The sequence below is a fragment of the Balaenoptera ricei genome, chromosome 3 (genome assembly GCF_028023285.1).
Source record: "Balaenoptera ricei isolate mBalRic1 chromosome 3, mBalRic1.hap2, whole genome shotgun sequence".
NCBI classification, from domain to species: Eukaryota; Metazoa; Chordata; class Mammalia; order Artiodactyla; family Balaenopteridae; genus Balaenoptera; species Balaenoptera ricei.
Window position 1 is genome coordinate 63,072,770 of NC_082641.1, and position 18,962 is coordinate 63,091,731.

Below are 18,962 nucleotides of genomic sequence, written 5' to 3' on the forward strand. Positions count from 1 at the left end.
TCTGACCCATTGTAGATACTTAATAGAGCTAAAGAATTGAACAGATGACTTCTTTTTCTCCAAGAAATCTAGAGAATAATTTTTCTCAGTCTACTTTAAAAACACACTGATAAACATTTTATTCCATAAAAAAAAACCCATAATCATCATGAAGTCCATTATCTATAAATCTTGGATCACCTTCTCCCTCCAGTGTTTTCCAGGCTGAAGAGAGCCAGATGGAGTACAATGCTCTTCCTCGCTCAACGTCCTCTCACCGTGCACCTGCTTCTCTAATTATAAAGATTGCTCAGTGGCTTGATATATTGATTTGCATGTCTGTCTTCCTAGCTAGATCATGAGCTTCTCCAAGGCGCATTGTAAAAAGCAAGGTGTAAGTAAGTCAAAGAAGACCATATATACACCTGCGTTTGCCTCCCCATAGACCATCTCTGGATAGATACAGAAGGCACTACTAACAGTTGACTGGGGAAGGGAATGGGGGTAGGAGAGTCTTTGCACGAGGAACCCTTTGATATTCTCAGTTTGAACGGTTGTGCATGGAAAAGAACACACATAATTCGAGAAGAAAGCCGAATGCCCACTTCTCGGGGTCGGAAGCACCCCTAACCCGAAGACCGCCTCAGCCCTGCGCTCGCACCCCGCAGCTGCCCAGCCGCGGGCCTCCGCGCAGACCCGGCCCCACTCACCCTTCGCGGCCGCAGACGGAGCGTGGGCGGCCGAGCGAGCCCCGCAGCGGGAAGCCCCGCAGCTGCAGCGCACCCGAGCGGAACATGGCGAGGTCGAGGCCATAGGGCGAGGGCGCGGGCACCTACTCCCAAGCCAGCAGACAGCCGGGGCGGCGGGGCCGGCAGGAGGCGGCGGGACCCTCCCCCCGGCGAGGGGCGGGCTTCTGGCTCCGTGCGCTGCCCGCCACTCAGCGCCCGCCACAGCCGCCGCGCGATGGCACTGGCCGGAAGCCCCCGAGCCAAGAAGGTGAGTTTCGGGGAACCCGGGAGGTACTCACTCAGCCCTCCTGGCCGCGGGGCTTCACCTCAGCCCCTAATCGAGCTCTGCGGTCTGGGCGGGGCACCTGGACGGCTCTGAGCCTCGGTGTACCCGCTCGCGAATCGCCTGGACGCCCGTACTGCCTAGGTGTCAGGATGAGATAACAATATTGGGTAGCATTTATGGCGCCTTGACTCGCTGCCCTGCACTGCGCGAGCGCTTCATGCAAATTATCTCCTCTTCACGTTTATCCCCATTTTACAGGTGAGGAAACTGAGGCTCAGAGTCCGTCAGCTAGCTCAGGGTCACCGATCTAGTCCAGGTGGAGCAGGGGTTTGAAGTCTAGCCTTCGGACTCAGGCCGCGCTCACATTTTCTGCCCTCCGCCCGCCCGCACCTACAGCTCTTCGACTCAATGGCCCCAGTGCTCGTGCCCCTCGTGTGTTTGGGAAGGGCCGTTGCCCGGTCTCCCAAGCCTCGGACTGGCCTGAAACCGGTCCCGGGATACCCCTAGACCCGCGGCGGGGATGGAGGGTGGGGTGCGCGGAGCCGGGGGTGGGGTCTCCGCCTCATCTCACGCCGCAGTCTGGGTCTCCCGGCTCCCCTTTCCCGATCTGCTCGCCAGCTGTCGCCCTGTCCCCCCATTTTTACGCTGGATGTGTGTGGTGGGGAGAAGGGGTGACAAAACAAAATTAGGAAAAGGGCATGAACTTGGACGCGGGACATCTCCAAACTCCTCGAGGCAACCCACCTGTGCTCCCTAATTCAGAAGAGAGGGTGGGGAAGGAAGGGGGGGATGTGCACCACCGTTTTATTTAGTAATACTAAAAAGATAGGAACAACCAAGATGCCCTGCAATAGTGGGCTCCGTAAATAAAGTGCATCCACTTAATAAGTTATTAGGCAGCCAATTAAAAAGCTAAGTATGGGAACAGGCAAAGTGCTTTGCAATGTTAAGTTACAAAAGGAGATATATCACAGACTGATCCCAGCTACATAAAAATATTTATACACACACTGTAAGGAAGGACACAATAATGGTAGTAGTTACATAAGATGTGGAATATAGGTTTAAAAAACTTAACAAAGAAACATATTTTGGATATGTTTTTCTGATTATAAAGGTAAAATATGGGCATTGAAGCAAATGAGCATGATAAAAAGAAAAAGAAGTAAAGAACATTGTGCTGACTTCTTTCTCTGAACTTTCTCTAATACTATGTTCACTTTTACAGTTCATTTTTTTTAAAGGTTTTTTAAAAATATGCTGTCCCTGTTCTATTTTTCCTGGCCTCTGCTCTTTGCAACACCAAGATTATCATATGAGAACCCATGTTAATGTGTACCTGGGAGTTAAAATGTTAGTGGGGCAGAGCTAACCTCACCTCTCTGCTCAGCTAACAGGTGCATTTTAAGAATTCGTTTAACTGCTACAGAGGACACCTCCAATTTCTTCTTTAATCCAAAAGAGCAGTCCTGGTGGCAATTTCAGGCAGATGGACCTCTGGCAGCTTCCTGCCCTAGGGTGAAGTTGGTCTACTTCTCTGTGTATGAATAGAGGTCCCTTGAAGCCAGATCTTAAATCCAAGAGGTCTAGATACTGTTATCTGCAAAAAGAGGACATAAATGCCTCTCAGAGATCACCATCAGATCCAAGGTAGAGTCACTGCCACACTGAAAGGGAGGATGGAATGAAAATATAAATATACTGCAAATAATTTACAGTGTTCTTTATTTTACACAGTCCTGTCATTCTAGAGCTGGCTTTAGATCATACAGGTGTAGCAGTTAACTGAGGTGGTAAGTCTATCAGTGAAGGAGGGGCTAAAAGATGCTCTGAATTCAAATATTGATATTTTAGTTATTTTGCTAATGGCTGTTTAGAAAACTGGCAAAATTTAAAATGTTGGACAAACATCCAGATAACAGATCAAAATGCCTTACCTTTACTTGGTATCATGAAGGCAACAGTCAAAATTTGCACTGTCATTTTCTTAAAATCCTAGCTAATTTTCTGTTAAAGAGTATCATCTTTTTCCTCCTTGTCAGGACCAAGCTTATAGCATATGTGAGGTTTGTGCCATTTTCAAAACAGTCCTGTCCATCTGCTAACTCTTGGCACATTTTATTAAGGGCCTACTCTTTGTTAGGTGTTGTATGAGGTGGTAGAGATAGAGCCTCAAGCATCTTACAGCCAAACAGAGGTGACAGGAAAGTAACCAGGTACTGCAGCACAGGTGATGGATGTAGGAATAGAGGATGTATGAACTTAAGCAGGAGACAAAGGAGGATGTAATCACGAATAAGAGTAGGTCAGGCAAAGCTTTGCTCTGGCAGCAATGGGAGATAGTTTAGAGTGGGCTGGAGTGAATTGGAGACCATTTCAATAGCCCAGCGGCAGTGAGGATGGGGGGACATATGTGAGATGTGTTGAATAGATATGCTTGGTGTAACCCTATGACAGATTAGAGGTGGGAGGTAAGAGACTAACCTGTAACACCCAAATTGTGTGTTAATGTTTTTCTCCTCTAGAATTGTTTGATGCATAGTATTAAATCTGATGAAGTTAACCTGGTTAACTTCATTGAAATGTGTTAGATTTTCAAGATGCAATTTTGGAAAGATGACGATACCTCTGATTCTCTCTTCTATGTCCCTCTGCAACATTTATTTATTACACTGTGCTGTGATAATCTGTTGACCTAATGGCTTTCCCCAAGGTAGCCAGACTTGGAGCTTCTTGAGGGCAGGGACCATGTCTTATTCCAGCGTTTACCCCACTTGCCTAGAACTGGACCTGGCATGTGGGAAGGTCTGAATGAAAGCTGAAAGTTTAAGTCATTTTCATATTTTGAAAGTCCGAAATGAAAAGAGCAAATTTCATTTTATGGAGGGAGTAGGGAGAGAGGTGAGAACCGTAGACTACATTAACATTTCTTCTACATTCAGCTAAAATTCATCCTTAGATATAAAGCATGGAAAAATAACCAGAGTCAGGAGCTCTCTCTGTCAAAATAGTGTTTATGGTTAACAGAGCTGGGCTCCACTCCACTTCCCTCCACAGGAAAATGGAGATGTGGTGGAGATGGTGGCCTGGTGCTTAGCCTCAGGGCAACCGCTTCTAATGTACCTTCCTGGGCTGCAGATGTGACTGGTTAGAAGGGGCAGTGGGGGCCTTTCTTCCCCCATTCATGCACTGCTCTGTGTCCAGCTGTAGGCAGGGCTGAGAGGACCTGGCTGGTAGTTTCAACAAAAGGCTGTATCTTCAACTAATGCAGTCTATACAAGAGGGATAGGGATCCCCATGGGGGTGTTTGCAGTTTTTATAAATCGCAGGGAAGTTCTCTCTGAAAAAATGACACTTGACCAAAGACCTGAAGAAAATCAGAGGGCGAGCCGTTCAGGTATCTGGGGAAGCACTTTGTAGACAATGGAAACCATAGCCTTGGATAACTGCTCTAGATGCCTCCTTGTATTCAGATTATGGGTGGGCTGACTAGAAAGGTGGTAAATAGAGACTAGGTTAGGAATTTAGAAGGTCTGATGTCTGCTTTTTCACTTACTGAGCTCTATGATCTTGAGCAACTCACTTAGCCTCTCTGAACCTCAGTTTCCTCATTTATAAAGTGGGAATAAAAACTATCCGCCTTGGGGCTTCCCTGGTGGCGCAGTGGTTGAGAATCTGCCTGCCAGTGCAGGGGACACCGGTTCGAGCCCTGGTCTGGGAAGATCCCACATGCCGCGGAGCAACTGGGCCCGTGAGGCACAACCACTGAGCCTGCGCGTCTGGAGCCTGTGCTCCGCAACAAGAGAGGCCGCGACAGTGAGAGGCCCACGCACCGCAATGAGGAGTGGCCCCCGCTCGCCGCAATTAGAGAAAGCCCTCGCACAGAAACGAAGACCCAACACAGCCAAAAATAATAAATAAATAAATAAATAAAATTAAAAAAAAAAAAAACTATCCGCCTTGCCTAGCTCCCAAAGTTGTTAAGAGTGCCAAATGATAACGTGTCTGTGAACATGCTGGAAAGTGTAGGGTATAATTATAAAACAATAGGATTATGTCCAGTGGTTCACACACAAAAGAGTTTTATTTTCTCACCTAATGAGAGGTCACCTAACGGACGGTCACCGTCCACAGCCTCTGCAGCTACTCCAAGATGTCATTAAGACGCCAGGCTGCGGTTATCAGCCTGCGTGTGGCTTTCAGTGGCATGGCTGCAAGATGATGGCTATACCTCCAGGGCTTAAGTTGACATTCCAGACAGGACAGAGGAAAAGTGACAAGAGGGAAGGGAGTGGGCATCTGTATCAGGAAAGCAAAACTTTTCTGGAAATCTTCAGCAGACTTTCACTTATTTCCCATTGGCCACTGCTGTGTCACATGGCCACCCCACCCCCTCAGCAAAGGAGCCTGAGGATTTTTTTTTTTTTTAAGCTGGGGACATTGTCTCCCCAAACAAAATATATTAGCAAAGAAGAGGAGAAAAAATGCACATTAGGTGACTAGCAGTGTCTACCACAAACATCTTGAAAAACCAAAATAACCATTATGGAATCAGCACTTTAACTACAATTTGACTCAGATTAAATTGTATTTGAGAAAAAATAGTCACAGAACTTTGCACAAAACAAGTACCTGGACTGTCCAATAATAGAGTATTCTCAATTTTTCTGAAATACTATTAGGCACGGATGATTTCAACAGAACTGGAGCTGTGAGAGCATTGTACCACCTTTCCTAAAATTAGAAACTGCTTTAAGGAAAAAAAAAAAGAGGGGTCTTAGGTGATTTTTCTTTCTCTTCTTCAGGGCATTTTGGAACGTCTGGATAGTGGGGAGGTTGTGATCGGAGACGGCAGCTTTCTCATAACTCTGGAGAAGAGGGGCTACGTGAAGGCCGGGCTCTGGACTTCAGAAGCCGTAGTAGAACATCCAAATGCAGGTCGGTGCCAGCATCACCCCTGAGTGTTTATCTGGGTGACATTTTGCTTAAATCTGACTGAGAGAAGATAAATAAAAGCGAGCATTTTCTTTTTTTTTTAAATAAATTTATTTATTTTATTTATTTTATTTATTTATTTATTTTTGTCTGCACTGGGTTTTCGTTGCTGCATGCGGGCTTTCTCTAGTTGCGGCGAGCGGGGGCTACTCTTTGTTGTGGTGCTCGGGCTTCTCATTGCGGTGGCTTCTCTTGTTGCAGAGCACGGGCTCTAGGCATGCGGGTTTCAGTAGTTGTGGCATGCAGGCTCAGTAGTTGTGGCTCATGGGCTTTGTTGCTCCGTGGCATATGGGATCTTCCCAGACCAGGAATTGAACCCATGACCCCTGCATTAGCAGATGGAGTCTTAATCACTGCACCACCAGGGAAGTTCCGTGAGCATTTTCTAGGGACTGTTTCACTTGCCAAAACTGCCAAGATGTGGAGACAGTGGCAGTACATGAGCTGAAGAAAGGGCTTCTCTCTCCTTCCCCCCCTCCTCTACACACACACACACACACACACACACACACACACACACACACTTGCATATTCATATTCAGGGAGTACTAAAATATACATACCAATATTTGTTCCATGAATATTTACCTTGTGTATATTCAAGAGTTTCCTTAACATAGTAAAACTGTTATTGCTTCAGATTCATCCTTCTGGCTAATTTGCATACGATATTAAAACAGTACATTTGGTAGGGACGATTAATGGTAACCACCAGCATAACAGAATATAGACAGTAGGCAGCCAAGTTCTGTTGGGCAGAGGGGAGGGACAAAGAAATAAACACAGTTATACCTCATCTTCCTGGCTGAAAAAAAAAGAATTGGAGGTAGAAACTGTGATAGGATTGGTTAGTAACATCAAATTGGAACTTTATTTCTATGTTTGCTCTTTTTCGTATTTGCTGTTCTAAATGAAAGTGGGAAATAAAGCCAAAGAAGATATGGGTGAAACGGGATACAAGCTGGGAATGGAACTTTTGATTCACTCTGATTTTATTCATATATACACAGTGTATCACACAAACATGGGGTCATGTCTAGGTCCTTCTACTGACCAGCTGAGTGACCTTGGACAAGTCATTTGACCTCTGAGGATCAGTTTCTTCATCTGTCACACGGGGGCATGACATGGGCTGGTGGTGAGGACTTGTGAATTAACCCACATGAAATGCCCATATAAGTACCCACTGGCCATGATTACTGTTTCATCAGACACCCAGAGTTATACGGTAGGACACAGTTTTGTCTTTCTGGTGTTAGCAGGAAGATTTCATCTGACCCAAGAAGAACTCATTCTTAATTTTAGAAAATATTCTTTGCTCAACCAGGAAGAAAGTGTTGAAATAGCAAGGATAAAGACTGAGGTGGGGAGGAGATGAAGAGAGAGAGAGGAAGGAGTTTCTGATGGGCCAAGGAAAGCTCCTTGACTGCGTCTCCCCAGCTGCTTGCTATTGAATACACTTGATGGGGGCGCCACCCATATGCATTCTGCCCACTGTGAGAATTCCCTCATCCTACTTTGAGGGCTCCCCAGTGCTGACTGTAAGTAGACGAGCTACATCCTTCATGACACTGGCAAATGAATAAACCCTCTCTAGACCAAGAGACCAAGGGACAGTTGGCCAACTGGGCCTTAGTGTCTGCCTGTGACTGCACCAGGCCATGGGGCCCACTGGCAGGTCAACATGAGGCTACTCTAAACAGCCCCCATTTGGTATGGACTCTGCCTTGTCCCTAAATTCTGCTGACCTGAATCTGAATTTCTTTATAAGTACCAGGTTTGAAATTGTGTATGATTGAAAGAGATGTGAGTGGATGAGCTGCCGCTGAAAATGATAGCTTCTGTGATTTTTACTTTTTTAATTTCAATGGAAAAAACAACTCCTTTGTAGTTCATCAGCTTCACATGGAATTCTTGAGAGCGGGATCAAATGTCATGCAGACTTTCACCTTTTCTGCCAGTGAGGACAAAATGGAAAGTCAGGTAAATGATAATGGGGCAGGTGGGAGCGGGGAGGGGTGGGGAGAGGGATCATCTTTAATAAAAATAACCTCTTGATGGGAATCCATGGAATTGACCTGATGTGTTACTACACTTTATTACAAACTCCTCCACATAAAATATCTATCCAGTAATTAATCATGATGTAAACATATATGTACTAAATAAATAAGCATTTTCTGTCTCTTTATCTAGTGGAGGGGGTAGGACTGGGAGAAAATATGCCATTAGAAGGGCATGGCCATCCTTCTGTGATATGTTTTTGTAGGGAAAGAACACTTTATAGATGCTCTTGTTACCTTCTCATTTCACATTCTTCTTTCCTGACTTGTCCATGTGGAGACAGGGCGGTCCTAGGGAACACAGCACTGGCCTAGGAATGAAGAGAATTGGGTTTTATACCCAACTTTGCCACCTACTGGTTGTGTGACTTTGTGTTAGACACTTAACGACATGGAGCACTGGTTTTCTCTGCCAAATGGAGGTAACTGATGCTTACATGCATAGGGTTGTTGAGAAAAGTGGGTGAGGATGTGGAAGTATTGTGAGATATCCTGCAAATATAAAGTATTAATACTTGTAAACGATAATGCCCATTTATTCATTCAACCAACCAACATTTATTGAGTACCTGTTATAGTCCATTCTCTATGCTAGATACAAAGATGATACAAAGGCATAGACACTATTCTGAAGTGGCTCACAGTCAAGTATGGGAGACAAACAAACGAGCATTTACTAAAATCCAGTGTGGTAAGTACAATATGGAAATACAAGCTCCCTGGGAGTAGAGGAGATGATACCCAACTCTGCTGGTCTTCTCGAATTGCAGTTTAAACCAGTGACTTGTGCTCATGCTACTTGCTCATTGCCCCCTTTGATATCTGTTATATCTCACCTTTAAAATGCCAAGCTCACCATGTGTACTCTTGCTGTCTAACCTCAGTGGGAAGCTGTAAACACCGCTGCCTGTGACCTTGCCAGAGAAGTAGCCAACAAAGGTGATGCTTTGGTAGCAGGGGGGATCTGCCAGACATCGTTGTACAAACACCACAAGGATGAAGCTAGAATTAAAAAACTTTTTCGGCTACAGCTAGAGGTTTTTGCCAGGAAAAATGTGGACTTCCTGATTGCAGAGGTAAGCCTAGCATTAAAGGACAGGGCTGGAAGGAGCTGTGGAGGGGGGGATAGAGGCTGTCGGGGAGTAAAGCCTAGAGGGTAGGTGGCTGCTCAGGCCTCACCATTAACACTAAGTGCCAAGTAGTAGTTTCCTTGCCCTCCTCCATCCCTGCCTTGCTCACTTCCATCTCTCTGCTTTCACTAAAGCTATAACATCTGAGCGATATTTTGAAGTTAGAATCAATAAGCATTGTCACTGACTGGATATGAAGGCCCGGAATATCCTCTTTCTCCCATCTCCCTATTTCCCATCATGATTGCTAGCATCTAGAGTCAAGACCTCAACCCAGCTCTTCACCCCCAACAAGGACAATAGCCTCCCAACTGCTAGTTCCCCAATTGCCCTACCGAACTTACTGAAAACCTTGCTATGTCAACCTTCCCAAGGCTTAGGGCTACCCAAGCCTGGCTAACCCACCTGGAAAAAATCATCTACAGAAATGAACACAAACTCTGCCCTATATGTTCTCCAGATGGATGAGAACACGAGTTTGTTTTTTACGAACCTCTCTTTTGACTTTCTCTGCCATTGCTCACACACTGCTTCTGCAGAATCTAAGTCAAAAAGGAAGAAACAGGGAGATTTCTGCTAGCTTTTCTCCACTTACTTAAATTAAGTTCAGCTGTTCAATTGTGGCACTTATGGGGTTTCCTGGGAAGCACCCCTGCAAATGGCCTGGGTTTACCAGACAAGGTGTCCTGTCTATCATTGGCAAAGACACTCAGTAGCTACCCCTCCCTTCTCTGTGCCTCGATGTTCTCATCTGGGGAAATAATCATATTTCCCTTCTTACTTTAGGAGCACTTTAGAATATCTAACTGGAAGTGAATATAAAAATATTTTGAATTGTAAAGCATGATAAACAATTATTCTGCAGAGATCACCCAAGTTCCATAAAAAATGAGTCCAAAATTTCTTAGCAAAACTTTTGTTCCTTCAAAAGTATGATTTTAAATACTCAGTTACTTTAAAACCTTTTTTTGTATGATATCTGAATGAAAACCTATATGTTATTGTTAAAGGAATTAAAATATTTACTCATAAAAGTATTCTTTAGTCAGTCCGATAGAGACACATTTCTTAGCACATTTTATCACATATATTTGGTAATTTTTATAACTGTTTTTGCAACATTTGCGGTCTACCACTCAAAATCTGCTTTATATTTGGACAAATAGAAGAACATGAAATTTCTCTTAGTATTTTGAACATGCTGAAGAAGCTGTGTGGGCTGTGGAAGTCTTAAAAGAAGCCAGAAAACCCGTGGCAGCCACCATGTGCATAGGCCCAGAGGGAGACATGCATGGTGTAACACCTGGAGAATGTGCTGTGAAGCTGGTGAAGGCAGGTAATGTGGACCCATGATGTGATAAGCAGTTCAGTTATTGTTTATGAAATGTTTCTTAACATTGGGAGAGCAGTTCGGAAATAAAAACATTAATTGGAATCCATCTCTTTATCTGTAAAACTTAGGAGGTAGAGGGGGACAGCTAATTTCTAAGACACCTTCCAACTATTAAAAAAGAAAATAAAGATCTTTGTGTCTGTTTTTGTGCCAGTACCATACTGTTTTGATGACTGTCGCTTTGTGGTATAGTCTGAAGTCAGGGAGCATGATTCCTCCAGCTCTGTTCCTCTTTCTCAAGATTATTTTGGCTATTCAGGGTCTTTTGTGTTTCCATACAAATTTTAAAATTATTTGTTCTAGTTCTCTGAAAAATGCCATTGGTAATTTGGTAGGGATTGCACTGAATCTATAGATTGCCTTGGGTAGTATGGTCATTTAAAAATATTGATTCTTCCAATCCAAGAACAGTGTATATCTTTCCATCTGTTTATGTTATCTTCAATTTCTTTCATCAGTGTCTTATAGGTCTTTTGCCTCCTTAGGTGGGTTTATTCCTAGGTATTTTATTCTTTTTGATGCAATGGTAAATGTGATTGTTTCCTTAATTTCTTTTTCTGATGTTTTGTTGTTAGTGTATAGAAATGAAGTCAGACAGAGAAAGACAAATATCATATCACTTATATGTGGAATCTAATAAAATGATACAAATGAACTTATTTACCAAACAGAAATAGACTCACAGACACAGAAAACAAACTTATGGTTCCCAAAGGGAAACAGGGAGGAGGGGGGTAGGGAAAAATTAGGAGTTTGGGATTAACAGATACACACTCCTATACATAAAATAGATAAACAACAAGGACCTACTGTATAGCATAGGGAACTATATTCAATATCTTGTAATAACCTATAATGAAAAAGAATCTGAAAAAGTATATATGTATAACTGAATCACTTGACTGTACATCTGAAACTAACACAACATTGTAAATCAACTATACTTCAATTTTAAAAAATAAACAAGTAAATAAATTGTGAAACAAGTAAATAAATGTATTTCTTTGCATAGGGGCTTCAATCGTTGGTGTGAACTGCCGATTTGGGCCCTGGACCAGCCTGAAGACAATGAGACTCATGAAGGAAGGCCTATGGGCTGCAGGACTGGAAGCACACTTGATGGTGCAGCCCCTGGGGTTCCACATGCCCGACTGTGGCAAAGGAGGGTTTGTGGATCTCCCCGAATATCCCTTCGGTAAGCTCAGGCATGTATTAGAGACCTTGTGGTTTCTTGTTGTGACAAAACGGAAATGGCTATAATGAACAACTACAGTACAGACTTACAATACGAGATTGTATAAGACAAAGACATTCAGTGTTAACCAAAAATTAGCTATCTGAGGAATTCATACTCTAAAATTTATAGTTTCTTCATTGAAAAAAGAAAATACCCCTTGAGCATCGATTGTTTGAAAAATAGAGATGGTAACAGGAGTACCATAACTATTGTATTACAGCACTGGAGCCCAGAGTTGCAACCAGATGGGATATTCAAAAATATGCCAGAGAGGCCTACAACCTGGGGATCAGGTACATAGGCGGGTGCTGTGGATTTGAGCCCTACCACATCAGGGCAATTGCAGAGGAGCTGGCCCCGGAAAGGGGATTTTTGCCTCTGTCTTCTGACAAACATGGCAGCTGGGGAAGTGGTCTCAACACGCACACCAAACCATGGATTAGAGCCAGGTGGGAATTTTTAAATTAATTTACTATTTTCCTCTAATCTCATTTTATTTATTGTTAGCATTATGCATGCACATGGTAATACAAATTCAAAAGTATAGAAATATACAAAATGAAAGGTAAAAACCGCCCATTTCTGACACCCATCCCATTCCAGGGGTAACCTGTTTGCCATTTATGTTTTGAAGTCTTATTTCTCTATTTCTTGTTTTATCAATTTTAAGTGGTAATTACCCTTTATGAAAGCTGAGGGATTTAAATCACATAATCTTCCCCCTTGCCCTGATCTCCTTTTCACAAATTTGACTTATTACATTTTTGCTTGTTCTGTTGGCGATCTTTACAAGTTTGAATTTCATATTTAACTACTTGTTTTTTAATCCATCAATTAAAAAAGAGAGTGGTATCTCTTGATTCCACTCTCTGTAAAATAAGAATTGCCTTCCTCCATTTCCCTCTACTTTTTCTCCCTCATCTACCTCTTGGTTTCTTTAAGGTATACAATTACTTTTTTTTTTTTTTAATTTTTATTTATTTATGGCTGTGTTGGGTCTTCGTTTCTGTGCGAGGGCCCTCTCCAGCCGCGGCAAGCGGGGGCCACTCCTCATCGCGGTGCACGGGCCTCTCACTATCGCAGCCTCTCCTGTTGAGGAGCACAAGCTCCAGACACACAGGCCCAGCAATTGTGGCTCATGGGCCCAGCCGCTCCGCGGCATGTGGGATCCTCCCAGACCAGGGCTCGAACCCGTGTCCCCTGCATTGGCAGGCAGACTCCCAACCACCGCGCCACCAGGGAAGCCCTAAGGTATACAATTACTTTTACATCATCAAGGTTTATAACCAAACACAGTATAAGCAAACACAGTGACAATTCAGTAATTAAGTGTTCAATTCCATGTGAAATCAAGACTTGGAACATGTTTCAAACTTTTTTCCAGCAGGAGATTTCAATATGCAGGAAACCAGGGAAGGCCAGTCTGATCTTTCTCTTTCTCTGTCTTATGCTTCCAACCCTCCCTTCCCATATTGCTAATCATGGTTTCTGACCTCTTCAGATTCAAAGAGAGAGGAGAGCGGATGGAAAAGGGAGTAAACTTGTATTGCTTAATTGACACCCTATTAGGAAGACCACATTCTCTGGACCTGGCACATCCTCATGAGTGTATTTATAGTTCTTCAGAGGCTGCCACTGGGAACTTTTGTCTATATTTCTCATGCCACAGGCATTGCATTTTTCTCTGAAAAATTTTCTCTGCTTCGCCCTCAGATCCGAACTTTCTCAGCAGGTCACTATAGATACACACTATTTTGGGGAGTCTCATTTTCCTTCCTGGTGTTTCTCTTGAGCCTGATTTTAAATATGCCCAGGCTGGCTCCCTCTCTCCTAATAGGCTCAAAACTGGCTAGAAGACTTTTCATCCTTCCTTTAAGGAGACAAACTGAGAGTGTGGTCTGATCCCAATTTAACCACACTCTCTTCATTCACAAAGTAGCTGACCCATTGGTCTCTGTGATCTAGATTTTCCAGTGTAGAGTCAAGTGAGTCATCTGACTGGCTCTTAGCCACCTACTTTGAAACTTCTGCAGAGTGTCTGTCTTGCTTTAATACCTGATATCTATCATATCTTGTGCCACCAATAAAATTTCCGATCTAATATCCTGGTACCCTGATCACTATTTTCTAAACATTATTCACTGCAGAACCAAGAGAAAGAGAAATAAACCTATTTTACAAAACCTGAGCCCCTTGTGAGAGAACGTTCCAAGCATCAAGGTCAAATTGATTCTCTCCTCTTAGATTTCATTCATAGTCCAAATTCAGGCCATACTTTAATTTACTTCATAGTTGGACTTTCTTTGTACAATGTTTGGTTTTATAGGAATTTCTAATTAACTTTCTTTTTTATTGTTGAAAGAAGAATAATAGACCTTCACCTTCTCTAAGGTCTTCCAATATCTAAATTATACTGTTTGTTACAATCAATCACTTTATTATTGAAGATATTTTTCTAGGGGCTCCTTGAATTACTGTTCTGTTTTGAATCATTCTCTCTCTCTCTGTCTCTCTCTCTCACCTGTCAATCTTTTCCATCTTTTAGAAACTAACCACAATTTCTGCTCTTCTCTAATCAGAGCTGTTATGTCTTTAATCCATTTTGTACTTCTTTATACATTTCAGTAGAATTTAGAACAGTCTTCATTTTTTAAAATTTAGGACAACGTTCCTAACGTAAATTAATTTAGATTGTAGAAGTAGGCAAGAAATCATTTAGGCAAACATTTCTTCTGGGAGGTATGGATATTTATCCAGGAAGATTTTTTTTTTTTTATAGGTCTTATGCTTAGAAAACAAAGTACTAAATAGAAATATAGGGACTTCCCTGGTGGCATGGTGGTTAAGAATCCGCCTGCCAATGCAGGGGACACAGGTTCGATCCCTGGTCCGGGAAGATCCCACATGCCGCAGAGCAACTAAGCCCGTGCATCACAACTACTGAGCCCACGCGCTCTAGGGCCCGTGTGCTGCAACTACTGAGCCTGCGCACCTAGAGCCTGTGCTGCACAACAAGAGAAGCCACCGCAATGAGAAGCCTGCGCACTGCAAAGAAGTGTAGTCCCTGCTCACCGCAACTAGAGGAAGCCCACACGCAAGGAAGACCCAACGCAGCCAAAAAATAAGTTAACTAATTAAATAAAATTACTTAAAAAAAAGAAATATAATTAAAAGGTGAGGAAAGCATACTTTGATGATGATTAAAATAGTTCAGATAAGTGAGAAATGGCTTATTTTAATAAACACTGTCTAGGGATCCTTAAAATTCATTAGCAATTTCAAATAAAACATTATTCTATAGAATAAAGCCAGACATTCCTTGTACCCTAAACTCCCAAACATACTGATGTTCACAAAAAATTTGTGATTACCCAGAAACCTGTAGACACCCCAGATTTCTGACATTTTCATCATCCAAAAATATTGGTTTATTCATTGTTTCATAGGTAAAATGGAAAAAACTATAAAAATACATTTAACGCAAAGGTCTGTGACCAGGAACCTTTGTGTTCTTTCTTTGTCTAAAAACAAGGCACAAATACTGACAAATTAATTTGTATTCTGTTTTTGGTTACTTTTTGAAGAATTATACTTTGTCTCATTACGTTTAAAACTGGTTTCATATACTTGTCATTATGTTAAAATATTGAGTAGAGCCAGAAGGACCCTGCTAGAAATTTCCGAATGAATATAATTCACAAAAACATGTAAAATTCAAACACGTTGTTTTTTTCTGAAAGGTGGTATGAAACCCAGTGACTGTTATTGAGGATAGAAATGCAGAAAGACTCCTGGAATTAATGGATATGGGCATGGTTTTTCTGTCTGTATATTGAAACTGAAATTCTACTTTAGCCTGATCATCCACCAAACTTATGAGTATTTAGCCAATATATATATATAAAGTATTGGACTTATAAAATAGACATGAGTCTTTTAATTGATTAACTATTTATTTTTTAAAACACAGGGCTAGAAGGGAGTATTGGGAGAATCTGCTGCCGGCTTCAGGCAGACCTTTCTGTCCTTCATTGTCAAAGCCAGATGCCTAAGGAGTAATGAAAGAAAACACTGAAATAGCAGAATGGAAAGAAATCCCCCTCAAGCCCCATCTGGAACCCTTCCTCGCGTCTATCCTCAGGCCACCCTGATGTCTCCAGCTGCTGAACAGCTAATGTGCTGTCTATTCAACATAGGATGCGTATTGCATTCCTGCTGTGCTTAAGCTCCGAGCAGGATGCTGGGGGAAATGCAAAGCTGATGAGAAAGGCTTCGCGTCCTCCAGGCACTTACTGTCCAGTAATGCTGCAGGACATGCTTTTGAAGGGAATCAAGAATAGTGAAACTTGTCTTTTAGGGTGAATTTGAGATGTTAAAATAACCAAGTCTGTGAGCAACAAACCCAGTGATTAATTCCGGAGACTAAACTAGGTACAGAAGGAGGATAGAGCAGCATTCTAAACTAAAATGAAAGTAATGAGTCTGCCTTTCTTAAATGATTTGTATAATGACTCCAAAGGCAATCCCAAAGGAAAAGATGCAAAAAAATGTTTTAGGATTTTTTGAAATCATCATATAACCTTCCAAAGTGATTACTTTCAGAGATGATTTTACTTAAAGGTGTTAAGTCCCAGAATTTTTTAAATGTGTCTATATAATCACAAATAGCTAGATTATAAACTACTAAGGACAAAGACAATGTGATATGCTTCTTATATTTTTCCTTAAAGTATTTATCATTGTGCCAGGCATACTAATAGATGCTCAATGAGATACTTATTGTTGATTGTTTAAAATAAATAAAAATAGATAAATAGTTTTGGAAGACCTTTTTAAAAGTCAGAGTTCAAATCTATCTTGGTCTAATATTTTCTTGACTTATGTTTGAGCTATTTGCTACATGCCAATTTCTCTCTATTTTTCAAAACAATGTATCAATTTGTAACAATAAAATTAAAAATAATTTACCGTTTATAAAAGTGTTTGAATACTTTAAATTTTACGGACATTCTTTGGAATAGTAATAACAACAAGCATTTATTACATATTATGTTCCAGGCTCTTGCTTCTCTCTCTCTCTCTCTCTCTCTCTCCTCTCTATCATATATATATATATGACAAAAGCCAACCTAGATTTATGAAACACACAGGTTTCATTTTGGGTTAGTAAGTGCAATGCTCAGAATAGAATGTTGATGAGATGGAAGTTGATAAAACTTCCAAGAGACAAACAGGTAACAAATAAAGTCCTTAAAAAATAGATTTCCTAGATTGAAAGAAAATTTATATAGTAATTGGATCACATTTTATTATAGATAATAATAAAAACATATTGGGGAAAAGTATTTCAAACCATGTGGTTCTAACTCCAATTTAATAATTATGCCCCAAAATAAAGTCAGAAAATTATGCTCAGTCCTCCACTGTTATTGCCTTGGTCTGACAAGACTAGAAAATACATTTAGATAATTAAAAATAATGGAAAAGTGAAAATTATATTTTATGTAGATGAAATGGTTATATAGCTAGAAATCTCAAGAAGATCATCTGGAAAGCTCTTACAAACAACAGGAGAATTCAGTAAAGTGACTGGTTAAAAATTTTATATACAAAAGTCATTGCTTCTCTATATACACTTGACAACGATTTTGAAAGTATAGTGGAAATAAAGATCTATTTTATTTTTTCAGCAAAATGATTAAATATCTAGGAATAATATTACAAAAAATGTGTAAGAGCTGTTGAAGGAAAGTTGAGGATGCAAAATAAGACGAATAAATCTATACACATACTCATAAAGAGAAAGACAATATTTTAAGACACAAAGTTGCTCTAAATTGATTAATAAATGTAATATAATCCCAAGGGTAAAAAATCATGAGTATTGAGGGGAAATAGACATGCAAACCCTCAAGTGCACATGGGGGTGGGGGTTATATTCTAGGGGTTATGAGAAAATTAGATAAAGAGAGATAGTGAGGAAGGTGTGGCCTTGCCAGATAACCACTATATATAACATAGTACTTAAAGCCACTGGATACTTGTATTAAAAAAAAGTTCAGTGGAACATATATGTATATATATAAATGTTAATGTATGATAAAGGGGGTATTATTTCAGGTCAGTAAGGGAAAACTGGATTGATAAAGGAGGTATTTCAGGTCAGTGAGGAAAGCTAGATTGTTTAATAATGTTGGACATTTGGTCAATCACCTAGGAAGAAAAAGTTGGATCTCTTAGAACAAGTTCAAGGTTGATCAAAGTTTTAAACATAAGTCCATAAGAGAAAAGCCATAAAAGAAAAAAAAAACATAAATTTCACCATATGAAAATTTTAAATGTGTGCACAAAACCCAAAATACTCTAAACAAAGGTAAAGTCAAATGGGAATAATGTGTAACGAGGGTTAGTAACCACTATTCCAGTAAGGGGGTCTTGAGCTGTCTTAGTTCAACCATCCTCCCACCTATGTAGATGTTGTGAGGAGGGCTCTCCTATGTGATTGGCCTTCAGAACTCCACCCTGTTTTCTTGGGCTTACCGGTGTTTTGAGAGGGAGATGTACCCAGCTAGGGACCAAGCAAAGCCTTGGGGTCAGTACTAGCATCATCACCCTTGCTTGACCATCACTCTTTCACTGTGGGATATGATGCTGTGAGTCAGGTGCACCAGGAAGCACAGGGCACCTGGTAGAGATGATGTGAGGTGCTGGGTAGTGAGTCTGCAGGCACTGACAGGGAGTTCAGGCAGCTTCTGAGCACTGATACATTATTCCTTAATGTGGTACTTAAGGAACCACAGGCCCAACTTGACTCTTTCCTTCCCAGGCAGCAGGTCCTCTCCCTTCTTCGGAAACTTCTGGGGATCAATTCTCAGCTCCTGTGGCCCACATGCAGCTCATACTGTCTCTTCCCCACTTCCCCCAATGCCCAAAACCTTTTAAGTTTTCTGAAAAACCTCTTTCCCTCTTGCTCTGTTGATATAACAGGATATTAGACCAAAAGTAATGGAGAAATGAGGTCCACTTTCCTAAAGGCACCCTTATTGGAGGTAGGGAAAATATTTGCTCTTTATCTTTCCAGTGCAGGAAAAAGAGGCGGAAAGAATAATAATTTATTCTTTCTTTTTAATCTGTAAATTATTATGCATAAT

General features: G+C 41.4%; 2 protein-coding genes across 3 annotated transcripts in view; one reads left to right on the forward strand and one right to left on the reverse strand.

Annotated features, from left to right (window-relative positions):
• DMGDH (dimethylglycine dehydrogenase) overlaps window positions 1-6,595 on the reverse strand; it is a 65,804-nt gene extending 59,209 nt beyond the window's left edge. Inside the window, exons 1-2 of one of the 2 annotated variants that reach the window (XM_059916631.1) lie at window positions 6,577-6,595; window positions 690-1,130 (exon numbers count right to left, since the gene is read on the reverse strand). In XM_059916631.1, coding sequence (XP_059772614.1) covers window positions 690-775 — 86 coding nt within the window. In that variant the 5' untranslated portion in view covers window positions 776-1,130; window positions 6,577-6,595. The remainder of the gene's footprint in view (window positions 1-689; window positions 1,131-6,576) is intronic. The other variant, XM_059916630.1, reaches the window with a different exon arrangement.
• BHMT2 (betaine--homocysteine S-methyltransferase 2) lies at window positions 771-16,747 on the forward strand. Its single transcript, XM_059916632.1, has 8 exons — window positions 771-975; window positions 5,799-5,931; window positions 7,880-7,971; window positions 8,936-9,127; window positions 10,370-10,517; window positions 11,587-11,769; window positions 12,032-12,260; window positions 15,782-16,747. The coding sequence occupies exons 1-8, from the start codon at window positions 943-945 to the stop codon at window positions 15,861-15,863; spliced, it is 1,092 nt and encodes a 363-aa protein (XP_059772615.1). The 5' UTR covers window positions 771-942; the 3' UTR covers window positions 15,864-16,747.
• The last annotated feature ends 2,215 nt before the right edge of the window (window positions 16,748-18,962 follow it).

What these genes read in the sequence shown, in the direction of transcription:
- BHMT2 (XM_059916632.1), top strand. Translation starts at nt 943, where the DNA reads ATGGCACTGGCCGGAAGCCCCCGAGCCAAGAAG. An exon ending in GAAGCCCCCGAGCCAAGAAG is followed by an intron (nt 976 to 5,798) that starts GTGAGTTTCGGG and finishes TCTCTTCTTCAG; the next exon opens with GGCATTTTGGAACGTCTGGA. An exon ending in TCTCCCCGAATATCCCTTCG is followed by an intron (nt 11,770 to 12,031) that starts GTAAGCTCAGGC and finishes ATTGTATTACAG; the next exon opens with CACTGGAGCCCAGAGTTGCA.